General features: G+C 36.1%; 1 protein-coding gene across 2 annotated transcripts in view; it reads right to left on the reverse strand.

Annotated features, from left to right (window-relative positions):
* LRP12 (LDL receptor related protein 12) overlaps positions 1-23,157 on the reverse strand; it is a 90,222-nt gene extending 67,065 nt beyond the window's left edge. The window contains exon 1 of one of the 2 annotated variants that reach the window (XM_079105965.1): positions 22,934-23,157. In XM_079105965.1, coding sequence (XP_078962091.1) covers positions 22,934-23,012 — 79 coding nt within the window. In that variant the 5' untranslated portion in view covers positions 23,013-23,157. The remainder of the gene's footprint in view (positions 1-22,933) is intronic. The other variant, XM_079105966.1, reaches the window with a different exon arrangement.
* Positions 23,158-25,989: the final 2,832 nt, after the last annotated feature.

Below are 25,989 nucleotides of genomic sequence, written 5' to 3' on the forward strand. Positions count from 1 at the left end.
TAGTACTGAACATTTTCTTATCACTCCCCAAAAGAAAGTTTGTACCTATTAAAATTCACTCCCTTTTTCAACCTTTCCCCCTGCCCCTACCAACAGTTAATCTGGTTTCAGTCTCTTTGGAGTTGCCCTTTCTGGTTTTTTTAAATACACACACTCATAGGATGGGGATCTTTTGTATCTGGCATCCTTCACCTAGCATTATGTTTTCATGTTTCATCTCTGTTGTAGTGTGGCTCTCTACTTCACTTCCTTTCATGGATCAATAATGTTCCATGTTATGGACATACACATTTTGTTTTACCTATTCATCAGTTGAACTGCATTTGGTTAATTTCCACTTTTTATGAATAACACTGTTAGGGTTTAGATATGAGGTACCTCCCCAAAGTTCATATGTGAGATAATACAAGAATTTTCAGAGGTGAAATTATTAGACTATGAGTGATATAGTCCAATCAGTGGATTAATCCACTGATGTGTATTAACTGGGAGGTAATGGTAGGCACGAAGGGTATGGCTGGAGAAAGTAGGCCACTAGAGGTATGCCTTTGGGATCTATATTTTGTCCTTGATGAGTGAAACTTTCTCTGCTTCCTGTTGCTTTGAGTTGCTTTCTTCTGCCACAATGTTCTGTTTCACCTCAGGCCCAGAATTATGGTGTCAGCTGAGCATGGACTGAACTGCTGAAACCATGAGCCAAGAGTAAATGTTTCCTCTTCTAAATTGTTGTCAGGTCTTTTTATCACAGTAACACAAACCTGACTAAAACACACTGATGTATTTGTGTACAGTTCTCGTGTGATCATGTTTTCAATCCTCTGGAGTATAAAGATAGTGTAGAACTGGTGGGTCACATGGAACTTTTCTATGCTTACCTTTCTGAGGAACTGCTTTTTACAAATATTTGTTTCAGTTTACTTTTCTACCAGCAAAGCGTGAGCACTCAATTTCTTCCATCTCGTTAACATTTGTTACTATACATTCTTTTTATCTCAGTCATTTTAGAGGGGATGAAGTGGCATCTCATGGTTTTGATTTGTGTTTTTCGAATGAATTATGATGCTTATGTTTATGACCATTTGAATACATTCTCTGGAAAAATGTTCATTCAAATCCTTTGCCCTTTTTAGTTGGTAGGGTTGTCTTTTCCTATTGTTGAGTTATAAGGGTTCTTTATACATGTAGATACTAATCCCCTTACCAGACACATGATTTGCAAATATTTTCTCCCCTTGTATGAACTTTTCACTTTCTTGATGGCATCTTTTGAACACGAGTATTTAGAGACAGTCCAATGTACGTAATTTTTCTTTTAGTGTTTGTGCTTTGGTCATAGTTTATAATGATATTTATACTGTATTACTAAATTTGCCTTGCTGGTATTTTGTTACATGATTTTTGCATCTATATAAATAAGGGAAATTGATTTGTGCTTTCTTTTTTGGTTTCAGGGTTAAAAAGGGCCTCATGGAATGAATTGGGAAAAGCTTGTTAAAGATGGGGGGAGGTGTGTTCGTGCATGTGTGTGCTTCACAAACTGGGTGCTGTTGCTTATATATTTTATTCTCATTTAAGGAAATTAGTTTGTAAGCATACATTTAAGTATGCTGTTCTTCTAATTATTCTTTTTGGCTTATTTTCTTCTTGCTTTAATAAGCTAAAACTTCACAGCTTACTGTTGAACCATAGGTAATAAGCTTGTTGAATACATTATGGCACTTCTGGAAAGTGGGTGGTGGCTACTTTGCTCACATTGTGTATCAAGCACAGTACCCAAACTGATAAATGTAGCACACAATCAGTTTAGTACAGAAGGAAAGTGTAATGGACTTCTTTCCAACAGGCAAAGTCTTTCACTGGAGTCTCTGATTAAGGTTGAGAAGACAGTCAGAATCCTGTCAAAAAAATGCCGGAAACCTTTGACAGCAACTGTATTTTATTAATAGTTGATAAACCTGAAGTACACAGAAAAGGGAAAGGCAGTTACCTTTTTAGGAATCAGTTTCCTGAGGTACAATTTTTATGCAAAAAAGTTCATCATTTCCAGAGTACAGTTGGATGAGTTCTAACAAACATGTACAGTCCTGCAACCACCACTACAATCAGGACATAACATTTCTATCACCCCAAAAAGTTCTCTCCTTTGCGGTCAATCTCCATTCAACACTCTAATGAGCATTATGCAGGATTCTGAACTGAAGATGCATTAAGTCTTCCCCCTGAAGTTATAAGATAGGTATCATTATACTCAAGTCATGAATGAGGAAACTGACCAGGCTAACTAACTCACCCAAGATTCTTTACCTGGTAAGTGGGAGGGACAGAATAAAATCCACATCTACCTAATTTTAATACTAGAAACAGTTTTCACCTAAAAATGCTCTATCACTAGTTCTTTTGAAAAACTTTCAATGTTTGTCTATATATATTTCAGTATACCTACTGGGTTCATCGGTGGATGACATCTATTAGAAGTATAAAAATTTTAGGTCCCCAATGACCACTATCTTTCATTATTCTGGCACTGACACGATGCTGTTTTCATAATTTGTGTTACTTTCCTGGCCTCTATCAGCATCTGAATGTGTAAAACTTGATGAATTTTGGAGTACATTTTTTAAAAAATTAAAAAGAACACACACCTACACAGCCCAAATCATACATGTAGAAAGATATGTAGAAGGATTTACATTAAACTGCAAACATTTTAACCAGCTACTTGCTGCCATCCCCAAGATAGAGAGGAGGGACAGAAACAATTAAGTTTTATTCTTATTACATTTCTATGATTTTTGACTTGTTGACGTATATGTATTACTTTAAATATCACAAAGTATTATATCACTGGAATGCTATCTTCTTGGAAAAATCAATAAAATTCTATGGCTATGGAGGTTTAAGTTTTTCTTTATAACATTGTAAAACATAATTGGAGATAATTTTTTTAATATTAGTGAAAAATGGTGTCAGAACTATCATTTAATTTACATATTAAAACATTCAATACTCTCCTTTATAGCAATGGGTCACTTTTTAAAATGTTCTTGTGCATGAGATTCAATGAGAAGAGCAGTAGGTGGCTGTATCTTTCCTATTCTTACTGATATTGATAATAACACCATGACACTTGTGTACCAACTAATGCAAACAAATAGAAATAGTGCTAGATTTTGTAATAACAAAGCTAAGTGATTTTTAAATTTATTAGAATGCATAAAAATAGCTCTTTTAGGTTTGGTTTTTTAATTTTTTTGCTGTTTGCATTGCTAGGGATCAGTCCAGAACTTTGCACCTGTAAGGTGGGCACTCTACCACTGAATTATACCTCCAACCCAGTCCTGGATCCTGGTGTCATTCACTGTTCCCTCTTCTGCTTCATCTTCAGACCTTCCCTCTTTTCAGGTTCCTCTGACTCTTAGGTATTTCTTGTCCATTTCTTGTCAATGCATGTCATTTCCTATCCCAGCATTTCCTTTCTCTGCCCAAGTTTTTTTGTTTATTCTTTTACTTTTATAGAGTTTTTGAAAGAATTCACATTCACTAATGGAGCCTCCTTACCTCTCTTACTTACTCTGAACCCTCCTTATTCTAGCCTTAATCCCTAGCAAATTTCTGAAATTTAAGTAGCAAAGGTTACCAATAACCTCCCTATGAAACATTTTATCCTCAGAAATGCCAACTCTGAATTCAGTTTCTAATAGTTGGAGAAAATCATAGACTGTGAGGAATAGTGTCACTATAAATTCACCTGGATGCTCAATGCTACTGTCTAATTTTTTTAAGTCTATTCAATTATAACAAATTCCCTTGAAAATCAGTCTTCCATGATTCTATTCTAGTCTCCAACTAACTTTCCTCCACCAATACTCAAGAGAATTACCTCCCTTACCAACTATTCAGGGATCTTTAGGCATATTGTCCTTTCCTTTTCTAGAAACTGTTTTCAGTGCATATGTTTAAAGGCTCCAGTTCTCCATGTTGACAGCACTTAAATTTTTACTTATAATCCAAACCTTCCTCCTGAGGTACAAATTTCTGACTCTCAGCATTCACTATGCATTTACCTTCAGGCAATCATCATAGTTGGTACTTTTCATTCATGATTACTAATCCTTATAGCATTGCTGTAAAACAGATACTATGCTCATTTTATATGCAGAGAAAGACTTAAAGAAGTTAAGAAACTTGTTCAAAATCATACAACTGGTAAGCAGTACTGCCAAGATTTAGGCCAATTTTTTTTCTAACTCAAAACTCATAATCTTGAACTAATAATAACAGCAGCTAACATGACTGTACACTATGTGCCAGATGATGGTCAAAGCAATTTCCATGCTTCAGTACATTTCATCTTCACAATGCCCTATGAAGGAGCTTGCTATTATTATTTCTAAAGACTTCTTTTAACTTACTATATTTTTTGCCTTAGTATTACCTACGTCTATCAAATTATTATGGGCAAGTCTTAACTTTTATCTCTATCAAACTTATTATTAAGTCCAAGTCTTAATTTATTATGTGCAAGTCTGCTTCTCTTATATTTCTTACCTTGGTGAATGACAACAACATTTCCCAGATATCCAAGTAGAAGTCATTTCAATTTCTTCTCTCTCTCTCCCTCTTTTTAAATGGAGATTGAACCCAGGGGTACTTAATACTGAACCACATCCCCAGTCCTTTTTTATAAATTTTGAGATGGGGTCTTACTAAGTTGCTGAACTTGTGATCCTCCTGCCTTAACTTTCCCAGCTGCTGGAATTACAGGTGTGCACTACCATGCCCGGCTCCACATTTCTTCTTTATTATCTCTTCCTTCTCTTCATGCTGCATATGTTTGTTCTCTTGATTCTTTTCAGCCCTCCTGCCATTTCCCTATTTCATGTTTCTGATATTTCTTTCCTGTATCTGCATTAAATGTAAGCCCCACAAGGACAGAAGCACAGAATAATTCCTGGTTCATATCACACAGTCAAGAAATATTTCCTGAATGTAAGAGTAAATCAATTAGCTTACAAGCTGATTTTTCTGCTTTTGATCTTGCAGTTCTGAATCTTTCCACTGCTCTCTCATGAATCTTTTCATTCTTTGCAAAGCTACTAGAGATCTTTTAAAAAGACAAATTTGGTGTTAATCTTAAAAAATGAACTGTTTCAACTCCTTTTACGCATAAGAACCTGTAAGACATCCATGATTGGACTCTGTACTCTCTTCACCTTTAACTTTTATTACTCTTTTCCTTTACAGGTACATATTCCAGTTTTAGCACTGCTGAAGAACACAGTTTCTGAAAATGTTTTTGAGCATGATGTTCTCTCTGCCTGGAACAGTATAATGCACTTAGGAAATACATACCTCTACAGGCCAGGATAAGTTAGGTTGTTTCCACTAATTTACAGTAGTACTGAATTGTGAACACATTACTTACCATGGTCCCTGCTATCTTTCTGGGTTATTAATTTAATTGCTAGTCTCCCACACAAAATTTTGAGTGCCTTAAGAGCAAAGGAGGTCTCTTCCCTTTCTTTGTTCACTCCTTTTTTCTTCCTCTTTTTTACTTTCTCCCTGTCTTGCTTTTCCCCAGCAACTAGTTCCTAGTTTCTAACTGGGATCTCAGTAAACATTTGTTGATTTACAGATCTCAGTAAACATTGTTGATTTAATGATTCAAATGATCAGATTTTGAAATAGGGCATGAAACAACCTCTGCACAATTAAAAATTTGGTTTCATGCCATAATTCATTAGGAGAGGAAAAGGACAGAAGGAAAACAATACAAGTGTAAGAGGAAGATATGCATTCTTTCATTAGTGAATGAAGGTAGGAAGCCACAAAGAGGAAGAGAATTCAGATCCAACTCTTTGATTTCATTAGAGTGATTTCTTATCACTGTCCTTCAAAATGTAAAATAATTTGCAAATGACCAAAGTTCTTGAGCAGCTTCAGTCTTTAGACTGTAAAGGACTCTGCTTTGCATTAGTTTTAGCATGTGTTGGTTTAGGGCAGGGAAGGAGACATCAAGGAAAAGGCATCTTTTCATCATTTTTGACTCCCAGGTTCTTAAGAGCTCAAAAGTCTATCAACTTAATAACTATGTTTAAATAACTGCTTTTTCCTCTCAGCAAACAGCTAGTTTTCCATTTACCTCTACTGATGCTCATCTCATAACTTACCTACTCTCTCATGAATCCTTAAAATAAGGTCTTTCAGTTCATTCTACCAACTTGGCATTATCCTATGTAAGTATCACATATGAAGTTGAGGATTACCTTTTCTCATATAACTTTTAAAAATGATCTAATGTAAATATATCTCCTTCAGCTATTTAGGTGTGCTTTCCCAAGTGAAAAGAGAGGAAAAATATTTAGCTCTTTAGTATGTATCTGCTGGCATAATAAGTACTTTCACAATTTACTTAATTATTAGCACAAATATTTGAGACTGGTATTATCACCAGTTTACAAATGAAGAAACTCAATTTCAGAAATTTACAGTAGTAATTTGCTCAAGGTGATGCAGCCAAGAAACAAAAATTGATATCCAAGTTTAGGTCTCTCTTATTCCAAAGACCATATACTTAATTCCCTCACTGTACCTTCCCAAATATAAATAGGTCTTATTTGGCTAATAATTTCATCATTTACAAAATACTTCCTTAATATATCCTTTTATTTTAAAGCAATAGTAGGAATAACTGAAATTCTGATGTTAAGACCATGGAAGTTGAGATGCAGCAATTAAACTGACAAGACGAAATCTGTTCCTCAGGAATAGAATCAAGTATGAAATACCAGTCTCCTCTGCCACCAAGAACAGAAGATAAGGAACCACTCTTGATAGATGCCCCTTTGCTAATGATGTACACAGACACAGTAGAATAGAAGCAGCCGTGTATTTACAATGATAAAGAATTCAAGTGTTGAGGGCATTTTCAAAAGACAGGTTGGCGTTGTTGGTAATTACTATCAAAAGCAACCTAGGAGGCAATACTAAAATCTACTATCAACAGTATATGATAACATGATGGTACAGTAACTGTATGAGACTTGGGTTTGACTTGTACTTTTGCTTTTTTCTTTTGCTTTTTGTGAATTATATTACAGTAAATACCACATCTCATTTTACCTTTATATACCTCATTATATATCTTTATCTTTCTATAAAGCTATTACTTAAAATCAATAATTCTTTATATCTTTTAATATAGCCAGTCTATCATCACACATTTTCCTGATCATCTCATAAATGTCTTTTATAGTTTGCTAATTTGAAGCAGGACCCAAAGTCTCAATGCTACATTTGGTTGGTATATTTAAGTCTCTCTTCATCTCAAATGATGCTCTCGTTTTCCATGCCAATGACTTGTTACAGAAAGCCACATCATCAGTCCTGTAAAAGGTACCCATATTTTATGATGTCACTTCCTTTTGTTGTCACTTCACTTTGTTCATCAGCAAACCTTTTCTGTAAAAGGACAAGATCATGAATATTTGAGCTCTATGGGCTGTACAATTTCTGTTTTACTCAGCTCTACCACCACAGTCACAAACAAAACAAGCATGAGAGTGGCTGCTTCAATAAAACTTATTTTAAAACTTTATTTAAAAACTTTCCCTCAACAAATAATGTTAATTGCTTACCCTAAAACAGGGTTCATACAGAGAAAGGGAGGCTAAATACTCAAACCTTTCCTCATAACTGCTTATTTTCAGAGTATGGAATTGGTTGTTTCCATTGGTATCCAGTAATTTGTTATTGTAATGGTGTCTTATTAGAAGTCTACCATTATGAACCAAGAAGTTTTTATGTAACAGTGCATTTCAGTAAACTGTTTTCTCATCTTTGGCCAACAGTCCCTTTATTTTGGCTCCTTTGTCCTTTAGAATAAACTACTAGTCTTTGGTAGCTTCCTTACTTTATGATACAAAAGAATACCCAGTCTCATCTTTTGCATTTTCTATCTCAGACTAGAACCAGCGATTCGTTCAATGAACCTTGGACCCCATCAATAAGAAGTAGTATTCAGAGAACATACTTATGGTTCTAGTGCTCACTGCTCTGTATACTATTACTGCACCATTTCACTAGGGAGACCATAAAAAGATAAGTTCTTTGTTTTTTGGGGTTTTTTTGTACCAGGAATTGAACCCAGGGGCGCTTAGTCACTGAGCCACATCCCCAGCCCTTTTATGTATTTTATTTCGAGACAGGGTCTCACTGAGTTGCTTTAGGATCTTGTTAAGTTGCTGAGGCTGACTTTGAACTCACAATTCTTCTGCCTCGGTCTCCCAAGCCACTGAGATTACAAGCATGTGCCATGGCGCCTGGCTAAAAGAAATGTTAATCTATGGTCAAAGGCTTAATAAGTAGTATAATCTTTCTGGAAAGCAAATCCTAGCTCTAACTGTGTAAAAATCATTTAATTCCTCTGAAGTTAAAGAGGAGTCCATTAACTCCCATTTAAATGGGAGTTAAAATAGGGTTCCATTTCATAGTTTTGATAAAAAATACACACACACACACACACACACACACACACACACACGGCATTTAGAGCAATAATTAACATATGATAAGTACCACAATTAAAATTAGGCATCATTTTATTTTTATTGAAAGCTTTAAAAATATTCCCACCTTTGATCCAGCAATGCTACTTTATGACTCAATCACAGGGAAAGTAATAAAACAATTAATACAAGTTTGCTGATTATAGTATTATTTACAAATGTGAAAAACTGTAAGCAAACAATATAATATTCAACATCAGAAAAATATTCATAAAGAGAAAGTGATATGGAAAAATGCTTCAACATGTTAAATAATACCAAAAAGCTCATAAGCCAAAGATTACCATTTCTATTAGTCAAGTGTAAATACTCATTTCATTGAGCCCAAGCCAATTTTATTTATGTATATATTAACCATTTTTGAACACTTGATAGAACAGTCTGATCTTTACAATTTTTCAAAACTGGTAGGTGGTAATTTTCTGCATTTTTTCACAGGTTTTGAAGTTAATCTTTGTTTCTAATTTTATCAGTCACCAATTACTATTTCTATAGATTGTCTTTTGTCCATCTACTGAGCAAAGAATAAAATTAATATTTGATGCTGAAACTATTTGCATAAGTTATTTAATAGCTTTACAACAAACCTTGAGGGTAGGTAATGTAAAATTCAATAACCCAGTATCTTGCCATTTAGAAATCCCAATTAATAGCAAACCAGATTTAACTCAGAAAACATTAATAATCTGGCATCTCTGGTTCATATATCGGAAGCACCATAAGCAGATAAGATCTAGTAACAAATTAAAAACAAAGTAAATACAGAAGGAATTAATCAGATTGCTTGTAAGCTGCAGAGTTTAGGGAGGTCTCTAACGCTATAAAGAAGCAGTGTAGCATAATGGTTAAAAGCACAGATTTCAGGACTATACCATATGGGTTCAAATCCTAGTTTTCCCATTTATTTACTCTTTATTTGACTGAGATTAAGATACTAACTTTTCTGTGCCCCAGTTTCCATATCTGTAAAGTAGAAATAATAGGATGACAGCATTGTTATGATAAGTAAATGAGAGAGAGAGGGAGCTGTGTATAATCTATATAGAGATACCTATCTCAATGAAGTAAAATTGACAACTGGGAGGTAAACTCTCACAATTACAGTCAGTTGATTTTTCAACAAATAATGCTGGGACAACATGAAGTCACATACAAAACAATGAGTTGACCCCTATCTCACACCATATTTTAAGAAACAGATAAAAATGGATTATAGATCTAAATATAAGGGCTAAATTATAGAACTCTTAAAAAGAAAACAGGAGCAAACATTTCATGACCTTGGACTAGGAAATGAATTCTTTGACATGGCACAAAAAGCACAAGGAACAAAAAGAAAACAGATAAATTGAAACTGTTTCAAAATTGAAAACACTTGTGCCTTGAAGGGCACCACCAAGAATGAAAAGAAAAACTACAGAATAGGAGAAAATATTTTCAAGTCATAGCCCAGATAAGAATTGATACTCTACAGTTCATTTGGGGATGGTGGCACATGCCTATAATCCCAGCAATTCAGGAGGATCACAACTCTGACAACAGCCTCAGCAACTTAGTGAGACCGTTAAGCAACTAAGCAAGATAAGACTCTGCCTCAACATAAAAAATAAAAAGAACCTGGGATGTAGCACAGTGATAAAATATCCCTGGGTTCAAACCCCAATACCAAAACAAAGAAACAAAAAACCCCACCATGATACACACACATCTCTACAACTCTTACAACTCAATCTTACAACTCAACAAAAAGACAATTTAACCAAATAAGAAATGAGCAAAAGATTTGAAAGTACATTCTCTTAATAATATATATATATATATACAAATAGACAAACAATACATATAAAAAACCTCAACATCATTATGTATTAGGGAAATGCAAATCAAAACCACAATGCTGTACCACTTGACACCCATTAGAACAGCTGTAATAAAAAAGAGACAAAAAAGCATTGGTAAGGATGTGGAGAAACATAACCTTCATACATTGCTAGTTGGAATGTAAAATAATACTGCTCTTTGGATAAGTTGGAGTTCTTCTAAAAGGTAAACATAAAAGTTACCCTATGAGTTAGGAATTCCACTTTCCTGTATTTACCCAAGAGAAATGAAAATATAAGCTGACAAAAATCTTGTTACTCAAATATCCACAACAACATTATCTACAAAGTAGAAACTAACCAAATGCCTGTCAATTGATGAACAGATAAAATGTGCCATGGCCACAGAATGGAATATTATTTGGCCAATAAAAGAATGATGTACTGCAATGATGTACTACAATATGGATGAATCATGTAAATATCACACCAGGTAAAAAAATCAAACACAAAAGACCACATAATATACGATTACATAGATAAGAAATTTCCAAAACAGGCAAATATATAGCAACACAAAATTGATTCATGATTGCCAAGGGCTAGAGGGAAAGAACAGGTCAAGGTGCTTACATACAGGGTTTCCTTTTGCACTGAGGCAAATACTCTGAAATTAGTTGTGATGGTTGCACAACTCTGAATACACTACTGAATTGTACACTTTAAAAAGTTGAAGTTCAATGTATAAAACTGTTAACACTTTTTAACAAAAGCATATTACATTATAACCAATTGGCTTATCCTAAGAATGAAAAGTTAAATATTAAAAAAATCAATCAATAAAATCACTATGTTAACAGTCTAAAAAGAAAAATCATAATGATACCAGCAGACATAGAAAAAAAACTTTTCAAAATACAACATTCACTTGTGATAAAAACTTTCAGCACACTAGAAATAGGAAGGAACTTCTTCAATTTGATGAAGGTCATCTGTGAAACCCTGCAGCTAATGTACTTAATGGCAGAAACTGAGCCCCACACCCATGGTGGAAAACAAGCAGGCATTCTCACCCCTCTAACTTTACTTAGTATTTAAAAAGTCTTGGCCAATGCCATACGTGAGAGACTACAGTAAGAGAGGGCAGGCAGGCGTAAGTTTGGAAAGACAAGAAGAGCACTGTTGGTATTCATGAATGACATAACTATATAGAAAATTCCAGGAAAATCTAAACAAATACTCACAGAATTAATAAGTGGGCAGTCATATTTCATACATACAAGTAAAGAACAACTGAAAACCAAAATTTAAAGTAAGATAATTTTCAACAGCTCCCCTGAAAAGAAATGAATATATATGTAAATATATACATGTATACACACACACACACACACAGAGGGTCTATGTGGCAAAACTATAAAACACTAATGAAAGAAATTCATAGATAAGAAAAAGGAATATAATGAAGATGTTAATTCTTCTCAACATCATCTATAAAACACAATACCATTCAAAGTTCCAGCATGAGTTTTCAGATAAATACAAGCTGATTCTAAAACGTATGTAGAAAAGAAAAGGAATTAGACAGGAAATCTGGACAAAGAATGAAATTAAAGAGATTATATTACCCAATTTTAAGACTTACTATAGAGCTACAGTAATCAAGACTGTGGTAATGACAAAGTGATTCACACAACAGAACTGAAAGGAAAGCCCCAAAAATAAACCCATGCAATATGGCTACTTGATCTCTGGCAGAGGAGCAGAGGCAGCTCAGTGGAGAAAAGATAATCATTCTTTTCAACAAATAGTATGAATAAGCAAAGTCTTTTTTATAAACCTCGTACCTTACAAAAAGATAAATAAAAATGGATCTTAGATCTAAATGTATAATATAAAACTCTGAAACTTTCAGAAAAAAAATTAAAAAACTGTTCTAATCTGGGGTTAGGTACAGAGTTCTCAGAAATGACACCAAAAACATAATTCAAAAAATAAATGTTACCCATTAAGTTCAACTTTATCAAATGCAAAAGCTTTCTGCTCTGCAGGTAGCACTATCAAGAGAATAGAAAAGTTAACATACAGATTCAGAGAGAAAACACAAAACACGTAAGTCTTCTCGAAACTAGACAGTAAAAAGAAAAAAAAAATTAAAAATGGGTAACAAATGTGAACCCTTCAGTCAACATGGCAAAAATGTATGTGAAAAGATGTTTAACATTATTATTCATTTTAAAAAATGCAAATCCAAATCAGGAGTTACCACTACATAATTTTTAGAATGACAAAAATAAAAAATATTGAAAATACTAAGAGTTGGTGAAGTCTGAATTCTCACACATTGCCAGTAAGAATGCAAACAGTTAACAACCACTCTGGAAAAGAGTTTGGTAGTTTCTTCTAAAAACAATCCATACATAAAACTTAGGACACAGCAGTTCCACTCCTAAGTATTTAACCTACAGAACTAAAAACTATTTCCACACACAAACCTGTAAAAGAGTTTTTATAGCAGCTTTATATATAATAGCCCCAAACAGAAAACAACTCAAATACCCATCAAATGAACTAATAAAACTGAGGGACACCGATACAATGGCATACTATTCAACAACAAAAAGGAATAAACTATTGAGTCAATCAATGATGTGGATGTTTCAAAGACATTACACTGAGTAAAAGCTCCAGTCTCAAGTGGTTATATGTTGTACAATTCTATTTATACGACATTCTCAAAAAGACAAAACTATGGTGATAAATCCATCAGCAATTATCAAGGATTACTAAGGGTAGGCAGAGGATGTACCCACAAAGCAATAGCAGGAGGAAGATTTCTGAGTCATTTTGTATCCTGAATTTGATAATAGCTACATGAATTTGTATATGTGTTAAAATCCACAGAACTTTACACCAAAAGGGTAAAATATAAAGTTTCCATAGAATTTTTAAACAAATTTTTTAAAGAATCAACTTAAATCTTAAAGATTAACATAAGTTATTAAACTAGAAACCAAGGAAATCAGTATACCATGAAACTGAACCAAGAACTAGTTCTCTGAAAACACCTAAAATAAAGAAACCTGTAATAAGTCTTTTGAAGAAAAAAAATGACAGTGAAACAAACAGATGGGTATAAAATGGCAAGGGTGATACAGATGTAGAAAATATTTTTAAGATACTGTTATAACTTTAAAGCAAATATAGAAATATTGCTAAAATAACAACATTCTAGGAAAATATAAATTAGCGAAATTGGCTCCAAGAAGAAATTGAAAAAATAGGTATTCCTTCAAAGTCATTAAGCACATATATTAAACTTTTAGAGTTCTAACAAACTTTTAAGAAACATCATCTATTTACTCTAGCTAATTAGGTCCCTACTTAGATCAGAGAATAAAAATAAAAGCAGAGCTAAATTATGCATTCTGATTCTAATTCGCTCTAATCTACCCATAAACATCAATCAAATCAAATGCTCTAGAGGGAGGTTGGATAATGGGTACCAAATTTAGTTATATAGGAGAAATAAGTTCTAGTGTTCTACAGCACAGAAGGGTGACTGTAATTCATAAGAATTTATTATATATTTTTTAAAGAACTAAAAGAGAGGAGCTTGTAGGTTCCCAACACAAAGAAATGATAAATGTTTTAAGGAAATGGAAATGTTAATTACATTGATTTAATCATTATGCACTGTATATATTATATATATCAAATTATCACTGTATCACTGTATATATATCAAATTATCACTGTATCAAATAAATATGTATAATTATTATCTGTCAATTTTATTTTTTAGAAATATCAAACCATTCTTCATTGTAATTCAATGGGAAAAAGTAATGTGGAGATTAATTCTATGTGAATTTCTTCCATTTTATCTATACTCATTTGTAGTTTTCATATTGGTCCTAACTACAGCCAACCATTTTAATCATTTTATAAAACTGGATGTTTTATATTTAAGCAAAGTGTGCTATCAAGCATCAAATATATAAAACAGGTACACTGTACCTGAGGTGATTTAAGAGACTTTCAACCCCCTGACCTGAGTTCAATTCACATTTAGCATTTCCATTTCTACCCCAACAGCTGCTACTTTCATATGAGTTCCATTTCTCATGGGACCAATCCATTTCCTCTAAGATATTTTATTGACTTATTAATATATTTGTAAGGTCTATTCACAGGAAAGGATCTACTTCTTATAGGCTCATCTCTACTACTATGCTCAGTGAAATAAAGTCTACCACACTTAAGAATGAAAACGTTTCTTTCATCAGCTCTTATTAATACAAAACTGTTCAGTTTTACTTTCCTATTACAGTGTTTACACCATTCATGAACAAACACTTTTTAAAATTTTCTTTTAGTCATAAATGGGCCTTTATTTTATTTATTTATATGTGGTACTGAGAGTTGAACCCAGTGCCTCACACATGCTAGGCAAGCACTCTACCACTGCACTATGACCCCAGCCCACTACTCTTTTACTACTCATAACAGAGAACACTAAAATTTTTTATACTGCTCCTGACCACCAAAATCAGCAAAACTGACTGTAAACTGATCTCATCAACATAAATGCAAAGTCTAACAAATATTAGTAAATATATTCTAGATGATTAAAACGTATCATTACCATCTTGGTATGGAATTTTCATGAAATCAAAAACAGTTCAACAACAGAATCACGTGAATGTAATTGATATGGATAAACCAATCTACCTATTCAATAAACACTATCTGGCATTATACTAGGTTTGTTTCACACACATAACTATCTCTATAGTAATATGCATAAATGTAAAACAATTCACTCATCTCATTAGATTTTGTTTTGTTTTGGAAAATATAGCTATTTTTCATTTTATACATTTTTATTTAACATGTTATTTATAGTAACATGTAATGGGTTTCTTATTGTCATTTTAGATGAATTAATATTTTAACAATTCTCAATTTTAATTTCTAATCTTGTCAATGCACATATCTCTCCCATTTACAAAACATTTTTTGGATTCCCCAACATTGTGGAATTCTGAGACCTACCAGTTTAAAAATACTGCTGTACTATATATTTCCTTATACTAACATACCATAATTTATTCATCCATTTTATTGCTGATGTACATCATAGGTTGTTTGTATAACAAATAAGAAGGCTATATTCTTGTACATGTCTTTTGGCACCCACATTGTATACCTTCTTCCGTTGAATTCATACCTAGAAATGGTGCTGTTGGGATACCAGGGCTGCTATTCAGCTTTAAGGGACACTGTTATTCAAAGTGACTATTGATCATCTGAAACATAACTACTTTAATGAAAATGAGCTATAAGTATAAAATTTACAAAAGATTATGGAGACAGCACGAAAAACTTTAATTCAGACTCTTATTAATTATTTTGTTGATTACATGTTAAAATGACAGTATTTTAGATATACTGGGTTTAAATTATTAATTTAATTTAATTTTTTTATTTTTGGTGTGGCTATTGGAAAATTTAAAACTAAATGTAATGATTTACATTTGAGGCTTACATTATAAAGACAGATATGTTCCTAGTTTGGAGTAACCAAGAAAGACTTTTCCAAGGTGGCAGCATCTGAAGGAAAGCCAAAGGACAGGCAGGAGTTAGCCGAGTGAAGAAGGTGATGCAGGAAAGAAGATAAACCAGGCTGAGAGCACAGTATGTGCACAGACCAGGAGACAGGAGAACTCTACAGTATGGCAGGAAGGTTGCGTAGGGGCGGAGGAAGCAGAGCTACGAAGGACAATGTCACAAGATAAGGCAGAGAAGTAGAAGCGAGACAATCATAAAGGCTCTGGTGAGTTATATTAGTATTTTAAGAATAGGAAACTACTGTTGGGTTTCACAAACGAAAGCTACAAAATCAGATTTATACTTTAGAAGTTGCTCTGGCTGTTATGTGTGAGGTGACTGATCAGTCCAAGTCTAGAGCCAAGACTAGTTTAGCAGCCATTACAACAATGAAGAAAAAGAAAACAAAAACCAATGGGCCTCTACAACAGGAAGCAGAAAAGAATAGTAGACAAAATCATTACTCTCAAAGATTCAGTTTCTTCTAATAATACCTACACTTGACATTTATTTTGAGGATTAAGCGTGGCATTATTTTGGAAAGATGTTCTGTATTCTAACTATTAGTACAAGTTTTAGTGCCATGAGAACAGGCAATAACAATTTCAAGAAACTGAATTATATTTCAGAATATTTCAAATACAAAGATTCATCTTATTTCTCTGTATATTTTCTCTGACATAGGCACTTAAAACCTGAAAGATGCTTTAGCTATTAACGAAGTTGTCAGATAAAAGGTTTACTCTTCCTCATATTTGAAAAGGTAAATTCTAATTACTAAACATTCCACTGTGTTCCATTTAATTCTAATATTAAAACATTAGCACTATTTTTTATTTCTCTAAGAACTGAAATGTAAATGAATTAAAGGTAGATATCAACTTAGTCTCCTTCAATGGTAAGTACATCAGTGTAAAACAAATTCACTTTTTTACACTAATACTAGTGGAGCATGGAGTTATCAAGAGGAAAACTATTCTGTCAGACTCATTTACTTGTAAGTGTTGAGACCTTCTAAAGTTCTATCTTCTATAAGGTACACAACCCAGGGGAAAAAATGTAAAAGGTCACTTTATCCTGCTGAAATTCACTGAACTACTAATATATTCTTGACTCTTCCAAAGACATGAAGCAATTTTTATTGATCACATAGTTTGAAGTTTTTAACTTGGGCAAAAATGTTCTTTGCTTCTGGCAGGAGACGTTCTTCAAGTATACAAAGAGGACAGGCTGTGAGAGTTAAGTTCCCCACAGGACCCTTCTCAGGTTTCTCCTCATACCTTCTTGTCATCTGTTGTACAACGCTCAACACACTACACCCTTCTTGTATTAACTTTTCTTAATCTGCTCTCTTCTAGAATAAAAAACAGAAACTTAACTTCTAAGGGTCCAAACTGTTTTATGAAACTGAAGACACAAAAATCACCCTCAATCTCTCAATTCTCTTCACTTTCCACAAGTAATCTCATGTGACATTACTTTGAGGAAATATGAACAAACAGATACAATCTCCATCTTCCCATCCCAGACCTAAGGACACTTACACAAATATTTCTCTCTTTCCTTCTTGTGACCAAAGAGGAAGTATCTTTTTTCCCTAGCAACAGAGCAATCCTTGGTTCAAGTTCCTGTGTCACCTAGATGACAAAATTCCTAACCATCTCCTCCCTACTCTTGCCTATCTCACAATATTCCACACAGTAGTAAATTACAATACTTCAAAAGACAAATCACAATGTTACCTAAACCTCTTCAATAGTTAACACTTAAAATAAAATTGGAACACTACTATGGTTTTCAAAGCCCTCAGTTCTTGCACATCATTCTAACTTCACCCTGTCCCTCAAGGACCACTGTTACAGAGATTTTATTCATTTACTGGCAATACACCAGCTCTATCATCAGCTCTTAGCTGATTCTGGGCCTTTCATAAGGTATTTCCTTATGCAAGTTTCTCTTACTCCAACGCTAACATGGTCAGTTATCCTTTAGGTCTTATAAATGCTGCCGAAGAAGACTTTTCCTAATTACTGTTATTTACTGTCTGCGCTTTGTTTCTGCTAGAGAATCTATTACAACTCATTGACTAGACTGTAAGGGCAGAAACTATGTTCATCAAGTTGTATACCTAACACAGTATCAGACAAAAGCAAATGCTCGACAAGTATTCGTTAGTTAAATAGATTAATAGTGAAGAGACAGGATTAGATTGTAATCCTGATTCCAGTACTTCCTAGTGGTTTGATCTCAGATAAACTTTTCTGAGTTTCCATTTTCTCTTCTATTAAAAAGGAGTAAATGCCCCACAGGATTGCTAAATGAGACCTACTGAAAATTATCAATGAATAAAGATCAAGTACAGTAACTAACTTCATAAATGTTTAATAAATGTTAGGTTCCTTTTCTCCCTTCCATAGCTTAGTGAGAATTCCCTAAATTAATCCTGTATAGAAAATATAGAAACATTTGCATCTACTTAAAAAAAGAATGGCATGTATCTGAACAGACAGATAACTTATATTTACAAAATCTAATTCTAAATCTTAGAAAATGGGGATAAGTAATGTACACCTATTTACCTATCTATCTTAAAAAGGGAGGAAGCAGAGTTGAGGAAAAAGGAAAAGAAACAGAATGGAAAGGTAACCTGAGAATTAGAGATCATCAAGTTAACTTCAATTCCTAAATTTAGAACAACTTTCATACATACAAAGACTTGCACCAAGACTAGGAACAATACTCTAAAATTCTAAACTCATTTTCTATTTGCTTATATCTATATAAAACTCATCTAATTTTTAACATATTGGTCTCCTTTTTTACTTTTTTCTTTAAATTATTACTATCAATAATAAAATTTAAGAAAAATAAAAACAAAATACAATAAACCAAAAAAGCAATAATAAAACACATCAAATCAGAAATATAAAAAGGTCTCTCATTCCCTTAAATTCTTGATACTTTAAATTTCTATGCATAAAAATTAAAGTCAACATTTTCTTTAACTGCTGTTCACTTTTCAACATTCCCCTTAAGCTTTCATCACCAATTTTACCTTCTAGGAACCTTCCAAATCATTTACCCTACATTATTCAAATCTCCTCCAAATTTTTCCTGGAATAGAGCTACCTCTCTAAAAGTGGTCATTCAACACTTTTTTGGCTGATAACCACCTTAAATGTTGTGGAACATACTGTCTCCCTTCATATTCTCACTAGGATATGGATATAATTTAGATTCTGAACTCAAGGAAGGGTTTAAGTTAAGCAATTAATTCAGTTTTATTCAACATATTTTATGTAGTCAAGTTTGACTTCTTTAGAAGTAATTGCTATCTACTTAGACTTTTTTTCTTATGTTCCAGTTATTTCTACAACCTTTCTAAAACTGGAATTTCTAGTCTATCTTTCAACTGGAAAATTTTAAAGTGCTGCTGAATGTTCCATAAAATTCACGGAAAAAGATTCATTCATTAGACATATAATGCAAGAAAAAAAAGAATATTGTATGTTGCTGTAACATCTAGAACAGTGCAATAAAGGCTCTTAGTTATAATACATTGAAAACCAGTTAAAAGATGAATTTTATCACTGGTCAGTTGGTGTACATCAGGAAGAGTTCTGAATGCTACAGAACGCTTTGGCAACAGATAACTAAAAACTAACCATTGCAATTCTTCAGGGATTTTGTAAAATCATAGCAAACATTCTGAATTACATATTAAGACTTCATCTAGGGCAGTTTTTATCAAACTTAAGGAGTACAATTTATTAGTGGGTCCAAAATTAGTGAGTCCAAACCAGCAAATGAGGTAAGGAACAATGGAAGGGAGGTAGAATAAATAGAAAATATCTGGTTATATCACTGGTAGTAAGGGTATTATTTCATGAACTCTTTTTATTGAAAACAATGTAAAATGCATTTGAAGAGTGGGTTTTAGGGAAAGTCAGAAAACACTGGTCTGGGAGACAAACAGAAGTAGAAAGGATAAAGCAATGCAACTGCTACAGTTAACAATTGTGAATTGGGAAGTGAGCAAGACTAACAGTTTCTAATGACTGGAAGTCACAGATTGGGGAAAATTCCATTCATTTGTAAAAGGCCCATTTCGTTATCTGAGAAAAAAGTACTTTCTCTTCTGATGGTAGGCCTAGGACAATGTCCAGCTCACAGATGCTACCACTAATGTTCTTATCCCTTCAAATTCTGAAAGACTGCAGAGGTTTCCTTGTAGGCACTTTCAATGCAGTGAAGCTATATAAATTTTGGAAAGATAATTATTGGTCCTTGGACAAATACTCTTAGAAAACTTTAACTGTAGGCTGCTGTAAAAACTACACAGTGTAATTTATACAATTTAGAATTTCAAATAAAAATCCAGAAAGGATTCAGAAATGTAACTTCAAAGCATAACAGTCACATATCATAGTTCATTAAAAAATGGTTACATGAAGAGTAAAAACACCAAGTAAGGATATTTTTTAAAAAGGTACACGAAATGTTTCAAAGATTCAAGGCACCAACTGGAAGTAGTTAATGTTGCAGTTAATAAATATAAATCACACTGTATTATTATTGAAATTCTCTAAATACTAGCCAATAAACCACCTTTTCTTCACTGGATCTATATTAAGAATGATGCTGAATATTCCATTGTTTTGAAAGTATTTCCTAATTAATTTTGAAGCTATTTTAAAAAACAAAAATTTATGACTGTATAAGGGGGCTTTCATAAATTCCAGCTAATAACTGTTCTAAGAGACTCAAGGTGATGACTCTATCAGGATGCAACTACTATTAATCAAAATTACATATTCCAGTCACCCAACTCTCATTATATTTGTGGAAGCACATCCCCTACTATTGTTATATTGTTACAGCTTTTTAAAATTGAAATAAATCCACATTTGGTTGAAGACAGAATACACACACACACAGGTATACAGAGAATTTTCCCAGTTGTAGATGAAGGATTCCTTTAATCTCTGCTGATACAATGTTCTATCTGGCTCAGTGCCTCCTTTTTTCTTATACTCTGAAACTTATGTGGCTTGAGACATCAACTTTTAGCATAATTACCTGCTAGTTTTACAATGTGGTCCCACAATGTTGGAATAAGGAGTTTTAGTCTTTGATTAACCATTCCTCACTCAACACAAATTCCCAAATGATAAACCTTTGAGAGGCATCCACCAGAAAGTCACTTTGTATGCAAGTAAAAAAAAAAAAAAAAAAAAAAAAATGCTCCAAGCAAATTAGAGCCCATTTATTTATCTAGTCTGACCAAACATCACAGAAATTCATTTCTGATTACAGTGCAGGACATATACAGCTAGCCATTCCTGATTACCCTAGATTAAAGATTCCACTCACTTTCTTCTCTCTCCTGGGCCATTACTCCAAACTTAGCGCACATCTATATCCACCTTCAGGCTAGAAGAAGCAACATAATAGCTTATTGATCTATGGTGTAGACCCAAACCCACAAGTCATCAGGCAAGCACGGGGTTATAGCCACTTTATGCAACTAACAATCCGAAATCACACACAGAGTTTTCTGGACCCACAAAGGCACATCATTGGCAATTACTACATCAAATGTGCACCAAATCACCTTTTTCCTAGAAACAAAGTAATATATGCCTCAGGAAGGGGAAAAAGACACATCCTGAATTACACTGCAAAGACTATTTGTTGGCTGTTGGTAAATGCCAATTTAAGTTCACTACATTTTTTTCATGTAGTGTAAATTCTCGGGTTTTAAAAGTTATCATCAAATTCAATTCCACAGATAAATGCTTTCAAAAGAGATACTTCCTCATGAATTAGATGACTGACCCCCTTCACCCACCACCATTATACTAGTGGAATTAAATAACTTAGTCTTTTTATAAGTAAAATTTACCAAAAAGTGGTAACATATTTATTTTCTTTTGGAGAAATCAAAATGATACTCCAAAAAGGAAAGGTTAACTGTTTTCTCTGAAACTGTCTTTCAACGCGTTTAACTGATGAACTAAGAACGGTGAAGTCAGAGGTGGAACTCAAATCTCTCAACCGATGAATGTCCGATGAATGTCCTCTCCAATTAATTCCACTTAGAGCTTGTTCTGACCCCACGCAATATAAAACACAGTCCCGAGACACAGTCAGGACTTCACAGTTCAGCCTTCGTGTAACCCGAAAGAGTATCCCGAACCTGATGGATCCACAGAAAGAACACGGCAGGGCCAACAGTGCGGACGGTGATGGATGAAATGACAATTGTGCCACCACTCGAGCAGACGTGCACGCCCTCGGAGGGAAAGACTGAGAAGGGGCTGGAAACTATTTTCTGGCCTTCTCCGCGTGCTCCTCCTGGTGAACCAACAGGATCCTACACGCCCGGGACCCACTGAGCCTCGGGCCCTCGAGGTGGAGAGGTAAGAAGAAAGCAGCGGGGTGCTTTTTCAGAGTGGGAACCAAAAGGAATCGGTGCGGTGGCAATTTCGCCAGAGAGAGAACTTCCTGAGCCAGGGAGGGGAGGGGGTGGCAGGACCGTCCCGCGGCGGCGGGGGCGACCTCCCCTTCTCTCGCGCTTGTACACCTTTGTGTGTGTGGACTGCGCCGCGGCTGCGAGTGCGCGAGGAGCCGGCGCCGGGGCCCTCCTGCCCCGGTCGGGAAGTGCGCCGCACCCCCTCGCTCCCCCGGGCCCCCTGGCCGGGACCCCCAGCCGTTGCCCACACCCCGAGGAGCTCGAGGTGGGCGAAAGCATCTCCGTGTGGGGACAGCCCTCACGCCGCATCTCCCTCCCACACCGCTCCGGTCTTTGTCCTGCCAGCGGCCGGGGTCTCCCCGCCGGTCTCCCGGGAAAACCCCGTCCTGGAGGCCTCGGGGCCCCGGGTCGCCCCAGCTTTGTTCGGTCAACACGGAACGAGGGACGCGGACACTTACCGTACACCCCAGCGAGGAACAGCAAGACCAACGCAGACCTCCACCGCGGAGACTCTTTTGTGCTCCAGCGACGGGCCATAACCACGGCAGATGGAGGGAGCGAGGAGATGGAGGAGGAGGAGGAGGAGGAGCTGGGGCCAGACGCCGCTGCCGCCGCCGAGCCCCGGGCTGCTCCCTGCGCTCTCCGCGGCGGCGGGAGGGGGAGGGGAGGGGCTGTCGCCGCCCGCGCGCGCTCCCTCCCTCAGCCGCGCGCCCGCTCGCACCCCGGGCGGCGCGAGAGCCCCACGAGAAGCAGCCTTCCCCCGGGCAGGGGCAGGCAGCGCGCGCACTGGCGCGAAGCGAGGGGGCGGCGAACACCGGGCTCCGGCCTCGAGCCGCACAGGGAAGCGGGCGCCGCCTCCCGCCAGACGGAGCGCGAGTCGGCACCCGCGCTCATCCGTGCACTCGGCAATCCCCTGGCCCGCCTGCCTTGGTTCCCGCCCCGCGCTCCGCTGGACTTCACGAGTCTCAGTCCGATTTCCCCGCGACTGGAGCCCGAGGAGCGAGGCAGTGCCAATCGATGGGCGAGCGTGCGAACGCCGGCCGCCAAATTCCCTGGGGCTGGAGAGCGGGGCTCTCGGCGGAGCTCTGTTGGTGTCGGAGCCCTCCGCGCTGGCCGCGCGAGTGGGGCGGGTCCGAGTTGCGAGGCTGAAGGTGGCCACGTGTGGGGGAAGAGTAGGCGTTTGGAGGCTGGGAACTTGAGAGTTCCTTCGCCTACCTGCCTCGGCTTTGGGATCGGCGCGGGCTAGGGTGTCGCCGGTTAGCACCGAGTAAAGGGCCGCGGGTGGGTGGAAGTGAACGCGGGGTGGGGAGCTGGGTGTGATGCCTACGCTTAAGTTGCGGGGGATGAGCCGAGCAAGGTTAGAGTGTGGAGCAGTTCCAGTCGGACGTGGAAGCTGTTTGACATCTCGCGGCGGGGGTGGCAGTCTGCAGGACTGGGCTTGAGCCGACCATGGGGTCGGGAGCTGGGAAGAGGGATCATTCAGCGCTCCCTAATTTACCTAAACACTCCTCCCTGGTGCTCCCAAGGAATGTGACTCTCCTTCCCCCAGAACCCCTTTGACACTTGTAAATACCTCCGTAGTGACCCTGATGCAGCACATCTTCTGCCTTGTGTTTTTAAAATGTTTGTCCGAGGTCTTATCTCATGTTAGATTTATCGTTAGCCTTTATAAGCAACGATAAATTATTTTTATTACATACTGTCCTATTGATTATCTCTTTTTAATCCATAACAATCTTGTGACATAAATATTATTCATATCTTTTAGATAAGAAAATAAGACTCATGTTAGGTTACCCAAAACGATATAGCAAACAAATCGTTTGAAACAGTTTTTGTCATTCCAAAGTCAAGATTATTTTCCCTGTACCACAGCAAACTCAAGCACAATGCTTAGGGCAGAGTAAATGTGACATTTTAAGACTTCCTTTTTGTGAGTATGTTATTAGACTTTCCCTCTATCTGCTGCTGATTTGTCTGCTTTAAGATCCTCCCCCAGAAAAGGTAGTCAAAAAAAATTTAAATATTACAAAATTATAATTAAGAAGCCTTGTATAATCTGGCAAAAAAAAGTAACCAGAACTCTGAATGTTTTCCATTCTCTTTGGAGAAAAAGAAGCAACTTCAGTGTTCACTCAGCAATCTGAAGATTTCTTTTCTGGTTTTAGGGTTCTATGCTCCACTTGCTTGTTTCCTGAGATCTTATAAACTGTGCTGTGTTTTGGTGGGGTTGCATGCAAAGTAAAGAAGTAGATTGGACTACACCCCTTCTTCCACCCCGCTTTCAGTACCATTCAAGGAACTCTGTCCCCAATACAAGACACAGGATGGATGTCCTCATCAGTCCCTTACTATCCCTGCATTAACACACCTCCTATCCCTACTCTTTCTCATCTACCTAGTTGTGTCCTAAACTTGTCAGGTTCTCAAACTTTTTGGTAAGCAGGCTCCTTTAACATTCTTAAAATTTAGCTCCAAAGAACTTTTGTTTGTATGGATCATATCCATTAATATTTACTATTTGGAAATTAAAACAAAAATTTAAATATCTGTAAATTCTTTTATAATAAAAATGAGTGACATTTAAATTACTATTTTCTAAAAAATTAGAAGAGTGGCATTGTTTTCCATCTTCATAAGTCTTAATCTGACTTAAGACAGCTGTATCCTCATGCATCCAATCTGTTGCAATATGTGGTTTTGGTTGAAGTATATAAAGAAAAGACAGAGATATATAAATTGGCAAAGAAAGGACCTTGTGTTATCATCTGAAATAGTCTCAGGGCCAACCCCACCAAATGTTGTCTGAGTATCCCTAATCTGAAAATCCAAAATGCTCCAAAGCCTTGAACTCTGAGGGTCAATATGTTTCAGAATTTGGAGCACTTTGAATTTCAGATTTTTGGATTAAAGATGCTCAACTAGTAAAGTCTATGCACATTTTCCAAAATCTTAAAAACTCTGAAATATGAAACTTCTGGTCCCAAGCATTTCTGCGAAGCGATACCCAACCAATTAAAAAAATTCTTTTAGGTGTGTATCTTAACATTTTTCAAAACCCAAGTTCTTTGTTTCTTACTGGAAAGGATGCAGTAAGTAGATCCAATAATGTTTCATGAAGGAACTTTTTTATTTATGTAAAATAATTCAAATAGAGTACCAGACATTGGTAAGGAAAATGACACAAAATAGTACACCCCTTTTGTCACCTAATCTGCCTACCTGGCTATGTAGGCTGTTAGATCAATTCATATGAGGAAACTGAAATCCATTAAAACTAACTATAAAGTGGTTTGTATTGGTAACAGTTCCCCTGCAGTTGGACTACTGATTTTGGACAGTGTTCTGATCTGCATCCTATAAAGCATAAATCTTGCCCCTAGGACCCATGTGGTTCTGTGTGTGTGTGTGTGTGTGTGTGTGCACGCGCGCGCATGCCCACACTCATGTGTTACTGGAGATTTAACCAGTAGTCTCCAACTGAGCTACACTCCCAACTTCCACAACCCTTATT

This window comes from Sciurus vulgaris (assembly GCF_902686455.1).
Source record: "Sciurus vulgaris genome assembly, chromosome: 1".
Classification (NCBI taxonomy): domain Eukaryota; kingdom Metazoa; phylum Chordata; class Mammalia; order Rodentia; family Sciuridae; genus Sciurus; species Sciurus vulgaris.